Source organism: Dromaius novaehollandiae, chromosome 3, assembly GCF_036370855.1.
Source record: "Dromaius novaehollandiae isolate bDroNov1 chromosome 3, bDroNov1.hap1, whole genome shotgun sequence".
Lineage (NCBI taxonomy): Eukaryota > Metazoa > Chordata > Aves > Casuariiformes > Dromaiidae > Dromaius > Dromaius novaehollandiae.
Genome location: NC_088100.1, coordinates 4,682,499 through 4,700,121, shown reverse-complemented (window position 1 = coordinate 4,700,121; position 17,623 = coordinate 4,682,499). Strand labels below are relative to the sequence as shown.

General features: G+C 42.0%; 1 protein-coding gene across 7 annotated transcripts in view; it reads right to left on the bottom strand.

The window, feature by feature from the left end:
* PKHD1 (PKHD1 ciliary IPT domain containing fibrocystin/polyductin) overlaps nucleotides 1-17,623 on the bottom strand; it is a 272,244-nt gene that overhangs the window by 164,162 nt on the left and 90,459 nt on the right. For all 7 annotated transcript variants that reach the window (XR_010388155.1, XR_010388156.1, XR_010388154.1 and 4 more), the window contains one exon: nucleotides 6,385-6,597. Coding sequence is in view for 4 of the 7 variants with exons in the window: in XM_064508296.1 (XP_064364366.1) it covers nucleotides 6,385-6,597 (213 nt within the window). In the remaining 3 variants the exon portion in view is untranslated. The remainder of the gene's footprint in view (nucleotides 1-6,384; nucleotides 6,598-17,623) is intronic.

Genomic DNA, 17,623 nt, shown 5'->3' with positions numbered 1-17,623 from the left:
CATACCCAAAGGTGTCAAGGAGGAAAACCTCTTTAAACTGAAAGCAGGAACAAACGGCTTCGAACACGGCAGCTAACTACTGTACGTTCTCATCAAGAGTTGCACACAGCTGTTAACATTTTGCGTTATTGCCAGTTAATCTACCGCGCGGCTGCTGAACGAGACAGGGAACGTCTGCCTGCAGGAGCGGGGATGCGGGGCAGCGCGGTCGTTTAAATGCTAAGATGGGTTCGCTGCATCCCCAGCACGCGATGAAAGAGAATTAGCCACGCAGGCTCCGTCGTTGTCAAGGGAGCGGGGGAGAAGTCAGACGAAGGAAACGGTGTGGGGAGAAGTGAAGATGAGCCCAAATGGGGAGCCCTGCCTGGCTCAGCCTGGAGTGCTGCGGCGGCTCAGATCCGGGCCAAGCTTCTCCGCTTTGCAGATTTTGCAAACTTTCTCCCTTCTCCCTCTGGGGGAAAAATTCATACTGAAATTTTTGTTGCTCATTTCTCTTCCTCCACCCAATTTCCTAGTTGTAGTTGGAGCCAGAATGGGAAGGCATATTTCAATGTTATAGTCAAAGGTTTAAAAGAGGCAATTATTTCACTACATAGAAAGCCTTCACACTTGTAGTAATCCACAGACTCATTACTTGTCCTTTCTCTGCTGACAAGAGACACAGCCTGATATATTAGCAACATTCAGTGCCCACCTCTCAATCTCCTTCATATCGCATGCAAATCATATTGCTTTCCTGTTTTCCTCATTTAGATCAGCATCAAAATATGGGGCAACTGATTTAAGTTTAAGTCAAACCCAATAAAGTTAAGCACCTTTGTACTCCTTGTGAGAATGTCAGTTTTCTTTCCTCCCCACTGGGAGAAGGCAAAGTGAATCATTTTGACTTTTTCCAATAGGAAATGTCCTTGAGATTGAGCTAGTCCTGCTGAAGGTTTTCACTTCTGTGAAACTACAGTTCTCAGCTTAAAGCTGTTCCTAAATGTTTTTGAACAACACCCTCAAGTAAGCGAGGAGTATCTCACTGAGGATGGGAAGGGCTATATGATTAAACAGGTCTATAGAAACTCTTGTTGTTGCTCTTTCCCACTACAAAGAACCATGAAAAAGTATATTTCCTATGTGCTCACCTGCAGAAGTTTCTGTTAGAAAGGACGGAAAACTATGAAAGACGTAGCGGCTTCTGCTGAATCCAGCTTTATATGTTTCTTTTTTCCCCATCTTCCAGGGATTTAAAATGTAATCGTCATCTTATATTTGTGAATAAGAAACATACAGTGAATTTGTGAATAAGAAACATACAGTGAAGGAACATGTAATCTTATGTTAGTTGCTCCATGGGAAGTGCCTAAGTGCAGTTTCTTACCCCTAGTGAATGCAAGGGGGTTCAAGGCAGCTCAGTTGCCTGTTCAGGAGCCATCTGTCTTAATGTAATGTGTTAAAGGCAAGGTTTTGAAAGAAAAAAATGTTATCACAGAAGGCAAAAAACCATCCTGTAACCACCACACAAAATAACTAGCATCTAATGAAAACTAACCAATGGAAGTGACCCAAGAAAGTGAAAGAGTTGAATTCATGTTACAGAGGTGAGCAAAACAATGATTTCAATTAGTGGAAAATAATATTTGTATTGGATATACGAACATTTCAGCAAGGCAAAAGAGCACACCTTATCTGTAGCAGATCTCTGCACCCTATCTAGAAACCTTCTGCTATGGATTTTCTTTTCCCTGGGAAGCTTTTCTTTTTAAAATATGAGTAAAGCAGAACAAATTCTCTCATGTTGTCTATGATCTTAATCTCAAACTCAGCACAGATACATAACACCACCTAATGAAGGAAAAACAAGGAGCATTTGATTAAATGTTTGATCTCTTGAGGAATGTGCAGGCTCTGTGGGGTACAGCGCACCGCTCACAAACGTTTTGCGTTTCATTATTGCTTAAAAGTGGTTAAAATGAATAATTGGTTCAATTGATTAAAAATATTTTGTTCCGAGCCAACCCTGAAAACGTATTAGATCATTTCAGTTTCAGAGAAGCTTGGGATTTAGTAAATGCAGAATTGCCTGTATAATGTCATCTTCCACCGTCAGGATCCACTCATACGTATTGCAAGTGTGGGGGCAGAACATGCTTTGCAGCAGACCTAGCCCTGACTTCAGGGGACTGAAACGACCACCGTGCCCCCTGTTTTAATTATATAGATTATAAATAGGTATGGCATTACACTGAAACTCTCAGGACACTGTGTTTCTTTACCCTACAGCTTTCACAGTCAATACAAAGTGAATGTAACATGTTTTTAATCTGAAGTGCAGCATCTTCCACTCATATGCCATTAGTCAAAATGCAGGGAATGGGTTCCTATGCTCATGCCACGGTATCATCAAAGTGCTGGTATGGACAAGGTTTCAACTAAATACACAGCAAAAGTGCTGCCCTTTGGGATGAGGGACAGGCAGCTTAAAGAAAACCAAATGGAATAATGACCGCATGGTTACAAGACTGATGAAAAAAGGAACAGAATGGAAAAGGCCTTTAATATTTTTCCATCTGTGTAAATGAGAGTGTTGGGATGATGAAATCTGGCTGTGTATACCTGCCGCAAAGAAAGGGTAGGTGGCCTCCAGCGACTCTACTTAGGTTGCTCCTGCACCTGGCCCCTTCTCCCCGCCTCGGTGTGAGCGAAACGCCGAGCCTTCACTCCGCGTCCGCAGGGCGCCTCCAATTCAATTTCCCTGAAAAGGACAAAGGCGCAAGAACGGCCAAGGCCACCACGCTAAACTTCTCTCCAGAAACTTGTCAGGAGAGTTTCTTGGGGAATAAAGTGTGAACGGAGCTGGAGACAGTGATAAATTTCCCTTCTGCACAATCAATAAAATTCTCTCAGTCCTGCTCAGGTCCCTACTGCGGATGCAAGGGCCATAATTACATTGTCAAAAATTCGAGCTGCCCCGGCTGACTGAACCCCCCTTTAAAGCTGACGTGTGATTGACAGGCAGTTTATGGGTGGCACGCTCTGACTGGCAGGGGAGTTGGCTAAAGCCAAAGGCAACAGTGAAATTTCCCAGTCTGCTACAACCACGGGAGCAGAGGACTGCCACTCATGAGGGAATTGTGGGAAATCCTTAGTCATATTAACATATCAAAGTGAGGAGCTGACAGCACTTACTAAACAATCTGATCTCAACCATAGCTGCAGAACATTCCCCAAACTTCCCAGTCTGAAAGAGAAAAGAAATTAAAATGCACTCAATCCCATCTTCACCGAGACAGCTAAGAATTTGAAAGCATGCTTATTTAATGATTTTGATCTGTGATAACATGTGTCTGTGTATATATACATAAATATACATAAAAGAGACTGACATGCTCAACAATTTGTTCTATACCACAGACCAGACTGGCACTAAATTGGAACCAGAACAACATATTTCCATTTGATATGAGCAATATGAATCCACCAAAAGAACACACTCCTTTCGGTCTTATTTTCTAGAGGGCTCCTACTGCTTCAATGCTAAATTGCGGATTACATGGTTTGAATGAATCTTAATTGCAGCCATGCACTGGGACTGTCTGTTGTGCTGAGCTTAAAAGTGACTTCACAGCAAGTCTGGATTTCTTGCATGGGTGATAAGAAACTGAAGCTGAGAGCTGTCTCCATTAAGGTACCAACCCACCTATGGCTTCGTATTTCACCATTTAGCTAATGCCTTGAAACCTTTGAGCTCCTCACTTCTGGATACACCAGGCCTATAAAAGGTGTTTGGAAATGGTAAGTCCCGATCTGTAACACTGCTGTTCTCACAGACTTTTGTCAAATCCTCTATGACTTTACACAGTGGATATTTGCTTCAAACAAGCTAGGTTTGCAACAGGGTCAAACAATATCAGTGAAAGCTTAAGTTTATTAGGTTTGGCCACTGGATTTCAAACTTACTGAAGCACAGATCTCACCTTCTCGCTTTCTTTGGGAAAGAGATATCACTGAAATTACTGCCCTGAATAAAATGCAAAGAATATCAACAAGAAACCTCTGAGGGTACTAACATGGACATCCAGGTTTACTTCCCTCTATCACATTTCCAGGGTAATCTCATGAAGGTTGCTTCTGCCCTGTTTTTGTGTAATTTCATGGGTTGTCTGCAAGGACTGAGACAGCAAGCCCAGCACTATGACACAGGAAATAATAAGCACCACAGCACGCCTGGATACAAGGAGATGCTACTGTATTTTCTCACATTGCTAAAAATACAAAACACCAGGAAGAACTCAAGGCTCTTGCTCTAAAATGCTGACAGCTGAAGAAAAAATCCTAACTTCTTTACAGTAGTGAAATTGGGAATGTAAGGACCTTTAACATAGCGGGAGAAGACACAGAAAGAGAAATAGTGAAAGCTGATATCAGACAAATTCAAATCAGACATTTTAACACTTTTCATATAAAAAACAATAAAATAAAAATGTGGTTGATTAGCCGAATTAATCCTTTGGAACAAGCTTCTAAAGAAAATGCTGGCTTCTGTATCCCTTGATGTCTCCAAACCAAGACCAACCAAGCCTTTCTGCAAGGCACGCTTTAATCTAATGCGAGTTACTGAACTCAAGACTGGGATAACTCAAAACGAGTTATGAAACTCAACGGCCAGTAACGGCCAGTCAGTTCAGCCTCAATGATCTGATAGTATCTTCTTCACAGAGCCCCTCTAGCAAATGGGATGGAAGTACTCTGCCCTTCTACAAAGCCAGTTCATTGAAATTATTAAAGCTGTTTGCAAGCACTAAATAATTTAGCCTCACTGCATCTTGACAAAGCGGCCGAGAACACGTCGCTTGGTTTTCGGTGCATGCTTGGGAGTAGAATAGCACCTTCTTCCACTGCAAAGAGCACCTTCCCCAGCCTCCACCGACCTCCCTCCTGCTTCAGCAAAGCATCTGCTCATGGACTCCCGTCCAACCACCGACCTCACCTGACCTTGCTGAGTGTATGTGAGCTGATGGGATTACCCCACAGCACTACAGCTTGCTCCCTGTGTGAGCTCAGATGGGACCCCTTGGTGTCTTACACTGTTTTTCACTGAGAGCCATACATGTCAGTAATGCTCAGATAGTAACATTTCTGCCTGTAGGCCAGGAGGTTGTAAGTTCAAGCCCTGCCGGAGGGTACAAAGGCCTACCAATATGAAGGTTGACATGCAAGAACACAGAGGAGGGAAATGAGGGGTTCAGATATGTGTTGGCTTTTCTTTCCTCCTTCTAAGACACATATTGCATTTAGAAGAAGCACATTAGTAAGAGCTTGACGTGAGACCCTTTTACTCATATTCTGATTCATGTTGAGCTTGGACTTGAATTCCACATCTGATCTTCTGCAGCAGGAAAAGTCCATTTTATACCTCTTTTTCACAGCCATCCAAAAAGCTCCATATACAGAGTCCTCTGCCCCATAAAGTAGGGTGAAACTTGTATTCATCTGCAAACCCATAGCCAATTTCTCTCCTTTCTCTTCTTTGTCTCTTCTACACTCTAAAAACATACAGCTCTGGTGCTGCAGGACTTCCTTCGAGAGAAAAGCTTAGTCGTTAGAGCAGAGGACTGGGCATCTCAGACTGAAATTATTGGCATTGCCACAGTCTTTCTGCATAGCCCTGGGCTTGCCACTCATGGCAAGGATGTGTGTTGAGCAGGTATGTCTGTGCGGACCGCCAGGAAATCAGAGAGATGCCAGCTCTGTTGCTAATGCTAGAGAGGGACTGCTGGCACAGAGGAAGCCAGCACAGCATGGAGAGATGGAGGAGAAAGGGAAAACACACTGCCAGGAGCACTTGGAAACACCAAGAGCCATCCACCTCTCCAAACAATTTAGCTGGCTGGGAGGAAACTTGCAAATTGTCATAGGGAGAAACGAGGGCAAAAGGATACCCCATTTCAGCAGAAGAGCAAACCCACATGATACAGAACGGAGCTAAAGTCCAGTTTCCAAAGGATGAAGACTTTCATTTGTGGCTTGCACAAACCCAGTCATCCTCTAGGTAATTAAATGAATGCCAGGGTTTCATAACTACTGTATACCATATAGCTTCTTCTTAGAGATCAGATTTTCAAAATGACTCAGTTCCCAGTATAGGAGCTCTTATGGCGGTACAGCACTGAGCTTTGGTGCTTAAGATACTGTGACAATAGGAGTCTGACTGTGAATGTAAAAATATGAGAATTCTGGTCCAAAGACTAATGTCAACACATACTTAACTGTTTTTAGAAAAGTAAATTCATGGACAAAATTTTATTTTTTTCTCTGAATAGTTCTGTCTTTTTTTTTAGCTTTTACATTTTTTTTAATTGTGCTTTGCTTCTAAAGAGAAGGAAAAAAGGTACTCACCATGCATGGAAAGGGTCCCATTCCTCACTGCCAGGAACTTGATCCCATATGGAAATATTGGTGGAGAATGGAGGCTTCCGTACAGATAGATGTGTGCTTTGTGATGGAAAGGGGCCTTGGAGGATCCCACATGGAGTTCTCCTCCATGAGATATCAGGATGTAATGAGCATGCAGTTCTACAGGTCCAGGACCAGTAAATACAAGTTTACCACCTAAAGACAACAGAAAAGCAAAATGCAACTGTTTGGTCTGATAGCCAGTCATCTCATGATCAAAGCTGCTTAAGGGCTAGGTCAAACAAATGGTCTTGCAAAGAAGTTATGGGATTAAGGGTAAAACCATATTGTTTCCTGCAGAAATCCAAGTTTGCCTGTAGACTTACCAGCTTTTAATGCCATTCTCCTTTTCACAGAAACGACCTTATTAATTCAGCTCATTTTTCAGCTCGACCACAGACAGTTTTTCTAGACTTGAACAGGACCACTCAGACTGGGCAGACATCTAATTCTCTCCACTTCTAGTGCAAGGGAGCTGTGTTTGGAAAATCCCAGTCTTAACCTATTCATACTCTAACTGTTAGAAAGGGATAATATTACTACTTACTTTGTATGCGTAACTTTTTGGATGATAAACCATTTATGACATGGAGAAGGGAAAGGAGAAGAGCTCTGGACATAGGAACTGGCAACTTGTTTAGATTAGCGGTTGATTTAATCCTGTGCACTACTTCCAACTGCTGTTCAAAACCAGATGCTTAAAAACATAATACAAGAAAGTTTTCCCTGTTAGCTGCATGTGAGATGATCTCCCCATCCTGTGAAAGCCTCATTTTAATCCTTAATTAGAGACTAGCTTTGCCCCAAAGCACAAGGTTTCATCTCCCTGCCAACGCTTTCCTTCTACCATCTATTAGCGCATAACTGGATAGGCCTTGTTAACAATATAAATCTGATCCTTCTTCAAATCTTTCTAATACTTAGTCTCAATGACTTCTTGAAGCAATGAATTCTGTGGTCTAACTACACAGGGTATAAAAAAAGGCATTTCCATCCCTTGGTTTTGACTCAGTCTCTGCTGAAGGCTGCCTTTGTTCTTGCCTGGTGTGAGCCAGCAATCCCATTCTACCAGCTCAGGATGGTTCACTCCTTTATCTCCTTGTATATTTTCCCTTTTCTCTCCTACAAAGGAAACTGTTGCTTTATTTAATAGTGTATTTTCACACAGTGGATTGTCAGACATCTCATCATTCTGCATTTGGGATATGCTTTCCTAGGTCAAGCCATGCTTCCCTGGAGCCAGCCAGGAAATGCAGGTAACCTCAGTCCTTACAAAGAGATAGTCACCCTCCCAGCATTTCTCTTTATCTGAAGTTGCTAATAATTGACACCTTTCATACCATGACCAGCTTCTTTCTGGTGTTAGTAGTTTTTGACATTACAGTACTCATAAATGCAGTCAGTGATGGTTCTCCATGTACTGCCAGATCATCAATAATGGGCAGTGGCATAAAAATAGACATGAAAATGATTCCCCACTAACAAACTGTTTTTTGAGTCAGTGTATTTCATATCTGCTAGCCGGCATGAGATCTTGCTTTGCTAACATTGCACAGAGCTGTAGTTTTGCAATGTTCAGTAATCCTCAGTTAATCATCACATTATCACATACTTTACAGACTTAACTTTTAGACATTAACTTACAGAATTAACTACAGAATCAAACTTCTAACTTTCTTAGCAAATAAACTAGAATTTGTGTTGGTTTATCTATTTATTAATTTTTTACAAGACATATTCTCCATAAAACATCTCGCCTATCAATCATTGCACCCCTGTATGATTTAGTCATATATGGATTCAAACAGCTGCAACATTTTACTTCATCCAGTTTTCAATTTCACCCTGTGGTTGATATCAGAGTAATCGGCCAATAGTTTGACCTTTACCTGTCTGGATACTGGCACAAGATCAGGACTTGTACAGCCTTCTGTAGTTTCCCATGTATTCTGAAATGTACTGAAAATTAATATTTATGGAAAACTGAACTCATCTACCAACGGTTTTAAGGCTTTCAGATGAAACTTGACCTGTTGATCTAAGAATGTGTATTCCTGAAAGATATTACTTAATATCAGCTTCACTAATAAATGAGCTGCTGGTCCATCTTCCTCTTATGACATAATTTACCACCCTGCTCCTTCCCCCTTTGAGAAGAGAAACATTTATTAAATACATTTGCCTTATAGCAGAAGTGTTAATAATTTTATCACTGCAATCTAGAAATGGAACTATAAATCACTGAGATTTATTTTACTCTTAACATAAAAAAGCAATCTTCCCCACGGTCTTTATTGACTTCCTATGCTTTATTCCCACTGAAATGCAGTCATTGCTGTTTCTACTTCTCCTCACATGATTTTTAATGAATATTCTAATTGCTGTCATGCTGCATCACTGAAGCAAGAGGGCTGGTAGCAAAAGCTGTCCTCTCTCTTGACTCAAAAATCATAAATCTTGGCTGCCTCCAGCACGCTCCCCAAAAGATTTCCCAAATTTCAGTCACATTTTGGCCATCCAAAATATTGAATTTGTCTACAAGTTAGGTCATAAATATTAAACTCCTTCCACAAACTCTTGTATCCCCTCCCCATGGGATGACAGGGATGGGGACACCTCTCACTTTCCAGGGTCGTTTTCTGTTTGCAGCCTTCCCATGCATCTCAAGACAGCCATGGGAAGATGTCTCTTTCCCATCAGGGTCTAGGATTTACCTCTTTCTGCCCTGCCTCTGGAGGGTCTCTTGTAAAGGAGTAATGCCCTTTCATTCCTCCTCCCACCATGAGCAGTGCTGAGGGACACAGCAGAGCACACATCAGAGCCATGCATTGCCACCAGTGCTACAGTCATTTCCCTCTTCTGCAAAACCAGCAGGAAGCAAGAAGGCGGCTGCTCGTACTTTTCCTGCAAAAAGCAGACGCAGCTTGACAAGCAAAAGTTAATCCTTTTAGATAGGTATTAACATCAGTTCTTCACTGTCCCTTGTGCACTATTCAGTGCAGGGCAGCTTTGGTATATCAAGAAGAGTCCATCTTCATGCATCTCATAAAAAACATTGTCTGCCTCCTCACATATGACCAGTCCTCTGTGGCTCTTTTTTATTTCCTTCCTTCTTTTTAAACTCTCTTGTTCCCCAGTAGTAGGCTAACTACACGTCAGTTCTCCGGAACAATTTTTGCTCTATTGAGTCAAAGATTCCACATCATTTGTGTATTACTGGGTGTCTGCTCTGCACTGGTTGCAAATACGCACCATAGTCCCAACATGTTCCAATCGCATCAGACTTGCAGGCACTAACCCTGCCATGCTCAGGCTGCAGGTTTGACCCATCCTGAGGGAAACCCTACACAAAAGCAGGGTTTACCCTCCCTGAATGTGAAGGGCTGGATGTGCTGGGAGAATGAGAAATGGGCTTCAAAGTGGGGGTTGTTGCCTGGCTCTCAGGTTTCTCTGTCCCTAAGTGCAATGACAACCCTAAGCACACTTTGAAGTGGCACAAAGACTTGCAAGTCTTCCACCAGAAGGAATTTTCTATATGTGATGCTTTGGCTTTCCTTTAAAAGCAGCAGCCAGACCCAGCATAGAAGCGCTGCAAAGACACTCTGCATAGGAACCAGGTATATCAGCTATATACATGGTAGCAACATAATGTCATCGTACCCTGGCTATTTGTAAAGTTTCTGGATTCTTTCCAGAACAAAGTCAAAAGACACTTGGTCTTCAGAAACGAAACAAAAAAAAGAAAAGTGCAACTGCTGAAAGCTAAAAATCAGTGTCACAGAAGAGAAAAGTAAGCGTCACTTAGTCATTTAACAAATCCAAGTATGAAAAAACAAAAAACAAACTCTAGCCAAACTTGCAAATACTTATGCCCAAAATTTATATAGGGTCCCTCGAACCATCAGCTCTTTGTGTTTCTGTTGTTTTCATTGGATCAAAATAAATATACAGCTGCTGCTTTACGAGACCATCTTCTCTTTTAAAAAGAAAATAGAACTTTTGCTTCCCTCTTTTATTGCACTTGACCCCTTCTCTGAAGGCAGAAAGCAAGACTATTGCTCAACTGAGCCTTTGGCTGTGACCCTCAAATTGTTTGTTATGGCTACGCAGGAAAGCAAAGTCCTACATATGACCTTGAGGGTGATTTTATAAAAATCAATCAACTACTGTTATGATGGCCTCCCCACCAACCAAAATAAATACAATTAAACCCATAATCACTTCTGTACAGTAATGTGCTAATTCAATGGGTCTCTTTAGGTGGAGTGAGGGAGAGCGGGGAGAAAAATGTTGAGGCTATTTGATACTTTGTGAGAACATCAGAAGCACCATTCTTCTCAATTAACCCAGCAATTAGCCTCCACCTCTCTGCCAGGAAAAGAAATCTTTCTTTATCTGTCTTTACCAAAAAAAAAAAAAAAGGACCGAAAGGAAAGAGAAAAAAAACTAAACTGTTGGCAACTCCATCTTTCCCAGAGGAGCGGAGAAACAGCCAGACCAAGCAGAAGTTAGGGAATATTAAAGAAAACAAACCTGATAATAAGGTGTGTGAACAACTACTGCACCAGCATACCAATGGTAGAACTGGTTTTGTGAAGAGACATTTCTTTCCCTAAATCCTTGGGAAATGATGGACAACACACTCAAAAGGAAAGGAAGTGGAAAGATAATGCGTTGCCACTTCATTCTGTCAGGAAGCCTTGACTGGCTCTTAGACAGTGCCAAATTAGATCAGACACACAGCCTACGTACCCAGAGTCTTTACTCTGCAAAAAGGCTGCGTCATGCACTTCTGAAAAAAAAAGAGCAAACATCCACGGAGTCCGGGTTTGTGAGGATTACTACGAAAAGTTTCTCCTTGCCTCTGTGATACCGAGATTGATTCACACTTTCACACATAGGGACATCCCTTCTCAAAAACCTTTTTTTTTAAAAAAATGCTTTTAATATAGACATTCTTGGAATGCATAAAAGGGACGCTGATTTTCTCATTATTATTTAGGTTGTGATTTAGAAAGCTCCAGGGACTTCCTGAACTCAGAGGGAAGCAAAATCCCACTTCCAAAGAGCACCTTTTACTTTGAGGGTTTTTTTATTATTATCTTTTGAGGCAATACTTTAGCATTCACCATCAATATAAGTCCATCCTGAGAAATAGTCTAATTTTTCTAATGAACAGCTCATTAGGGAGCTAGGATAAAAGTGACTATCACCAGATTTAATTCCACTTCTTTACTCAAAGCTGAGTGAAGCGTTAAAGCAAGCAAACTTCAAGAAAGGTGCTGGGTAGTCTCAGGAGATCCATTTTTTAATCAATAACAGAAGTTGTTAGGAGAGTACTAACAGAAGAATTGTCCTGCATATCACTGTGTTGCACCCCTTTAAATAACAGAAAACCTCCAGTCTCTGGAAGAGGATTTGCTGATAGAAAGATCGTTTCCTCGATGGCACTAGTGCCTCCCATCACTGTGAGGTTGGCTGTGCAAGGAAGATCTGCTCTGGCTGTGCTGTGGGTACACTATGGCTGTATATAACTAATATTCCCACAGCCTTCAGCTTGCTCTTCCAATTTCTCTCGATTGCTGTTTCACATGATGAACCCACAGAATCCCCCATAAGCCAGGCTCAGTCTCACAAGTTATACTGCTGGCAAGTATCCCGGAGTGGCAAACAGCAGGAAGCAACTGCTGGAACTGGAACATCTTTATGAAACGACTCATCCTGCACAAGGCTTCAGTGTCCGGCAGCCCTCTTATTGCTTGCTTCCTGCTCCCAGGGTGTGCCTGGTGGGGTCTCCTAGCAGAAAAAAAACCCAAGGATCTTCCTGTGCACATAAAGAGGAATATAGAGTTTATGCACCATAAATAGGAACAAGTGATTATTTCATGGACCTGTACCCTGTTGACATGCTCACATGATATTCAGATGAGCCATAAAAGCTCATCACAGGCTGGACCACTGCTGAGCAAGACACAAAGGAGAAAAAAGTTTGTTGTATTTGGTCTATCCCAGAGACTTCATGAACCAAAAGACTCCAAAACTTACTCTCTATCCCCCCGTATATGTTCCTCCATCCTCCTTGCACTATACAGGTACAGATCCCAAACTATCCATGGAGCAAACTACCTATTTCCACCAGGAAGTCACCAACACATAAAAAGTTAAGCTTGTATTTCAGCACTTTGTTGGACTGAGGTTTTAATCAGTGTCTGAGCTAGGCAGCTGCTTGAGTACTCTCAGTCAGAAACCATCTCCCAAGCCTGAAAGGCTGTGTTTTCTGGCTCTCTGCACTCACAGCCATCTGTTCAGATGGCACATGCACTCGTGTAGGCTGGCTGGGCTCTTCCCTTACAACACAGGAGCCAAGCAAAGGCAGTTCAGATCGGCAGCCTAGAAGACACTGCAATAGCCATCTCTTCCAAAGATGTCCTTCTACTTCTTCATCTCTGAGGTAGCATCCCAGACACTTAGTAATATGTTTGATGCTTTTGTAAGAGCTGTGGACATGCCTCAATGCAATCTGACAGCATGTATCAGAGCCAGTCATCTGGGATCTACTGAATATCACATCTAGATGGAAACATCTAGATATGTGCTACCCAACTAAACAGTTTGGAGAAATGAGGTGAATGTCAGAGATGAAGCAGGTGAAAGCAGATGCTTTGCTCTTAATCAGTGCCAGCAAATCCCAAGACCTGAATTCCAGCAGCAAGAGAAATTTTGCTCTGGAACTGGGAGGGTTTTGCCAAGGGACCCTCACAAATGCATCAGGGTAAAAATCATGCAAATGAGTCTGATGAAGAAATAGGCCCTTGGGCTATTTAAAGGCTGGAGGAGATGGACACTTGTTAACTGCTTCACACTCTGGCTTCACTTTTGAATTTAAAGATATCACAGATTGTGTTTGTCTCTCAATATCTAGCACAGTGGGTTGGACATTGGTCTTAATGAAAGCTTCTTCCACAACAAGACGGTACCATAATGCACGCTCTTTCAAACCATCGGAGGAAGAGGGTTCAATGCAATACTTCAAACCTTAAGAAGCTCATATGCAGCCCCTTGTTATAAAATATGCTCCCTCTGTGCCTCTGGGATCATAATTTAGACTTATGTCTTTGAAGGTATGTGCAGTTAAAAACTTTTTTAAGACATGGACCTCAGTTACCAGCCCATACAGGTAGCAACAACAATATTCCTGTACCACATAATGGTGTGTGAGGTACTAACAACGTGAGGCTGGTACTGTAATCAGGGCCTGATTACTATCTAGAACAGATGTAGACAGACTCAGAAGATCTATCACATGGTGAGAAGCAGCATCTGCTTCCCAGAAACAGGCATGTTCCCTTGCTCCATGCCAGTGCGCGGAGGAGGGAGACCGCGCTGCCTCGGATTTCAGCCCCGTCTCTGCGCGAGCTGCACATGGCTCCCGTTGCTAGCACAGCCAGGATTAGCTTCCACTGATCTGCTCATCCTGGGAAGCCTCAGAGGAGCCCCAAGAGCTGCAGAAGATGTGGAAAATCAATTTCACTGGCAAGCGAGAGCCCTAGGAACCTAATGTACACGCTGTAATCCTGTCCTACACAGAGCTGGAAAGAGATACCTGTGCACCATACCCAAACACAATCCGGGATTTATAGCTAAGGGAAGAAGTGAAAAAAACATCTAATTGCTACAGATTTGGGACCTTAAACTGCTACCTCTGGGAATGTCCAGCCCTGAGAGCTGAACCCTACTAAAAAATATTGAATTCATTTAAAAAAATAAAAACAAAAACATAAAAAAGGGATTCCTTTCATTTTCCGTCAAAACAGCTGGGACTTTAAGGCTCTGTGGCTGTAATTATTTCAGACTTGATACACCTCATTGTAGCAATGTAGGAAAATATCACAGAGCGAAAGGGAAAAATAGGGCTGACTTCTCTTCCTTTTAAATCTCAATTAAAAAATACATTGGATGAAATTTCCCATTAGCTAGTACTATTTGTACATTCCATGTTCTTTCTTTAATTAAAAAACATGCTTATTGCAATACTGCCAGAATCACTTTTACGGTATTTTAATTGTAATGTCTCTGCCTGATTAAAAAAAGAAAATATGAACTAGAAACTGCCTGAAAAAAAGTACCACAATGCACATCCCAAATGGATTGAGCAAAATGACATAGAAAACATCGCAATACAAACAGTTTTTAACTGTGGCTACTGACAAGGGCTTCTAAAACAGGTTTAAGGACTGGCTCACACAAGAAATAGAAAAACAGAGGAAAAGCCCTTTTCCTTCTTTCAGCCAATTCAAGCCCAGTTGTAATCAGCAGTGACTGAAGCACTAATTATTTGACAAGTACTTATGCAGGTATATCAGCTACTATTCAATGCTATTTGCTAATAGCATCAAAGTCTAAGAAAAATCAAGCAAAATTGATATACAAGTTTATCTCCTCCTCAGTCTACCCGTAGGACCCATTCTAGCCACATCTCGATCTGAGTGTGGATTCTGAGGGATCCAAAATATTGATGGATAAGCATCACTCTTGGGACAGGGGTTTAAGATGTGACACCGTCACGGGTGTCTTTGGGATCTGCTAGGTGTCTAATCTTTCCAGGGATCTGATAGCTTGTAAAAAAACTGGATTACCTGTGGGACTGTCAAGACTGAGTGAATTTAAGTACGTACCATCAGTTTTTAGAAGCAGAAACCACAGATGATGTGGGTTAGACATTTCTCAAAGCCTCAGCATGGAGTCTGACCATGGAATTGGCTTGGCTGGTTCCAGCAGGATGGATAAGATGCAGCAAGGGCTACAAATCATGGGAGACAAACAGCTGTGAAAAGTGACATCATGGCTCTTCCAGAGAAGGGCCTAAGCAATCTTCTCCCTTATGCCTGCAAGGACGGCCACCTCAAGGGTGCCACTGCAAAGGCAATTGGATGGTTGCAGACCTGGGACCTTCAACCCCAGCAGTGTCACCCCAAAAGTGAGCCCTGAGGCATTCCTGCAAGAACAAGTAGCTTTTTCAGTCTGTGTAAAGCACATTTTTGTCTGCCCTGAGTCATCAAAAATATTTCCATACCTGTGATGCTGGGATCATGAAAGTAAGTTGCAATCTGCTGAATTTATAGGGACATCTGCAATCTCTCTGTTTTGTATCTCATCCCCACCTGTACCTTCTGAGCAGTTTCACAATCTGGCCATTAAACTTTCCCCTTCCGACAGCCAAACATTCACATTCCACCCACTGAGGGGGAAGTAAAAGCTGCTGAGCCTTCATCACAGTGGTGAGAGGCAGCCTGTGGGACCCAGATGTCTAATACTATCTCACGACTGCTTTTTGCCTCCAGATCTTCTGTCCAGACAGTCTGGTCACTACCAGAGCCTGCATCTTCCCACTCGACACACAGCCAGAGCAGGGCCACCTTAATGATGCAGGTGTAGGTGACATCCTTGTTATAATAACCTTAAAACAATTTCTACAATGTTAAAGTCATCAGGAGGACAGGAGCACCCCTCAGAGCTGGTATTCAGAATCCTCATGGTGTCTTAAGAGCAGAGAATTTTGAGAAATGAGCCCATAAAAGTGTGTTGGGTTTGCTGGGTACAGCACCAGGAAAAGGGCAATAGGATACAACAGTGCCTTGGCAGAGGAGCAGACTCAGTTGGCTCACAGTTTTTTTTTCATCTGTAATGTTTGTTGTATCTTCAGCTCGTGAATGCATGGACAGCCTGATCCTGAACCAGTAAAGCCAGAGAGAGCAGAACTACAGTTTAATCCCATTCTCTGGCCCCGAGTAAGAAAAAACACTTCATCTTATTCTTCAGTCGAAGCACGTAGCTACACCCGCCTGCGGGTTAGGGTTTATCGTCATGCCCATCTTGCAGCTGGGGAAACCTGGCAATTACTTGATGCGTTCACAGACTCAGTAGTTGCTATTCTAAGGGGATCACCTAACTGTGATTCAACTTAAGATTGGTATCTATAATACTTCAGATGAACAGGTCTTTGGTGGTGTGTGTTTCTTTCTATCAATACAGGAGCCTAAACAACTCCCCTGGGCTAGATAACTTAAAGAAAGGTAAGGTTAGGGAAGATGAATCCCACCCACTCTCAAAACAGCGTAGACCTCAGCATGGCTTGACTCCAAATCATGGCAAGGCAAAACAGCTAGCAGCACTCATGTTAGTGGGGGTGGATGCAACAAGAAAACTCCAGGAAAGAGTCAACACAGATAAATAATTACCCTGCAGGTTTCTCCTTCTAAAATGGAACCACCTATATTTGGTATGTAGCTACGCTGAAAATAATAGCATCTAGAATATTTTAATGCTGCTTTAATAACTGAATCTACACTATAAAACAAGCTTCTTGGAAAATGTGATAAAGAGGAGAAATGATTTGAATGTCAGATGAGCTAAAGTCATAAAGATACTGTTCCAGACTTTATTAAATTCAACAAGACCTCCATTCCTTTCCTGAGTCTTCACTCATAGATCAAATGTGCTTTTGAGTTGGCCCAAAAGGCTTTTGCTGCAATGGTGTGCCCTTCTTCACAAAGACAGAGGCTGAGCCCCCAAATCCTCATGCAGATCAGCACCCAAAAGTCTCAGAAGTTTGGAGCTCTGATCTATCTCATCCACTATATGCAATAATCACACTGGGGTTTGGAAGAACCTTGCATCACCTAGATTTAGGATTTTCAGCTGTGGGAGAGAAGGAAGAAAATCAGACTAAAATTTTTCAATCCTTTTAATCTTAAATACTTATTTGATTTTTTAAGTTGCGAATGTTGCCCAGTCTAGCATTTTTGAAAAGCTCTGAACATAGACTGACCAAATTCAAAGTCTGGTAGAAATATTTGCACAATATGGATAAAATTCCAAAATTTTCTCTTTATAGACTGATCGTTCATAGCTCTATTAAAATATAATTATCAAATGCATGCTTTTCTTCATTATCTCTCTCAGTGAGAACCTGTTACCTTTCATGTCATTTTAATATAAAATCACTTTTGCCACTAAGGAAGCTCTAAGTCCTTAAACTAATACAAAATTGTCTTTTAACTTTTTAAGCTCCAGCCTCGCAAAAAGTTACACAGAGGCTTAACTTCAAGCAGGTAAATTCACCAGAGCAACTCGTGCACTTGACATGGAGCATGGGCACAACAGTTTCCAGAATGAGGGCCTA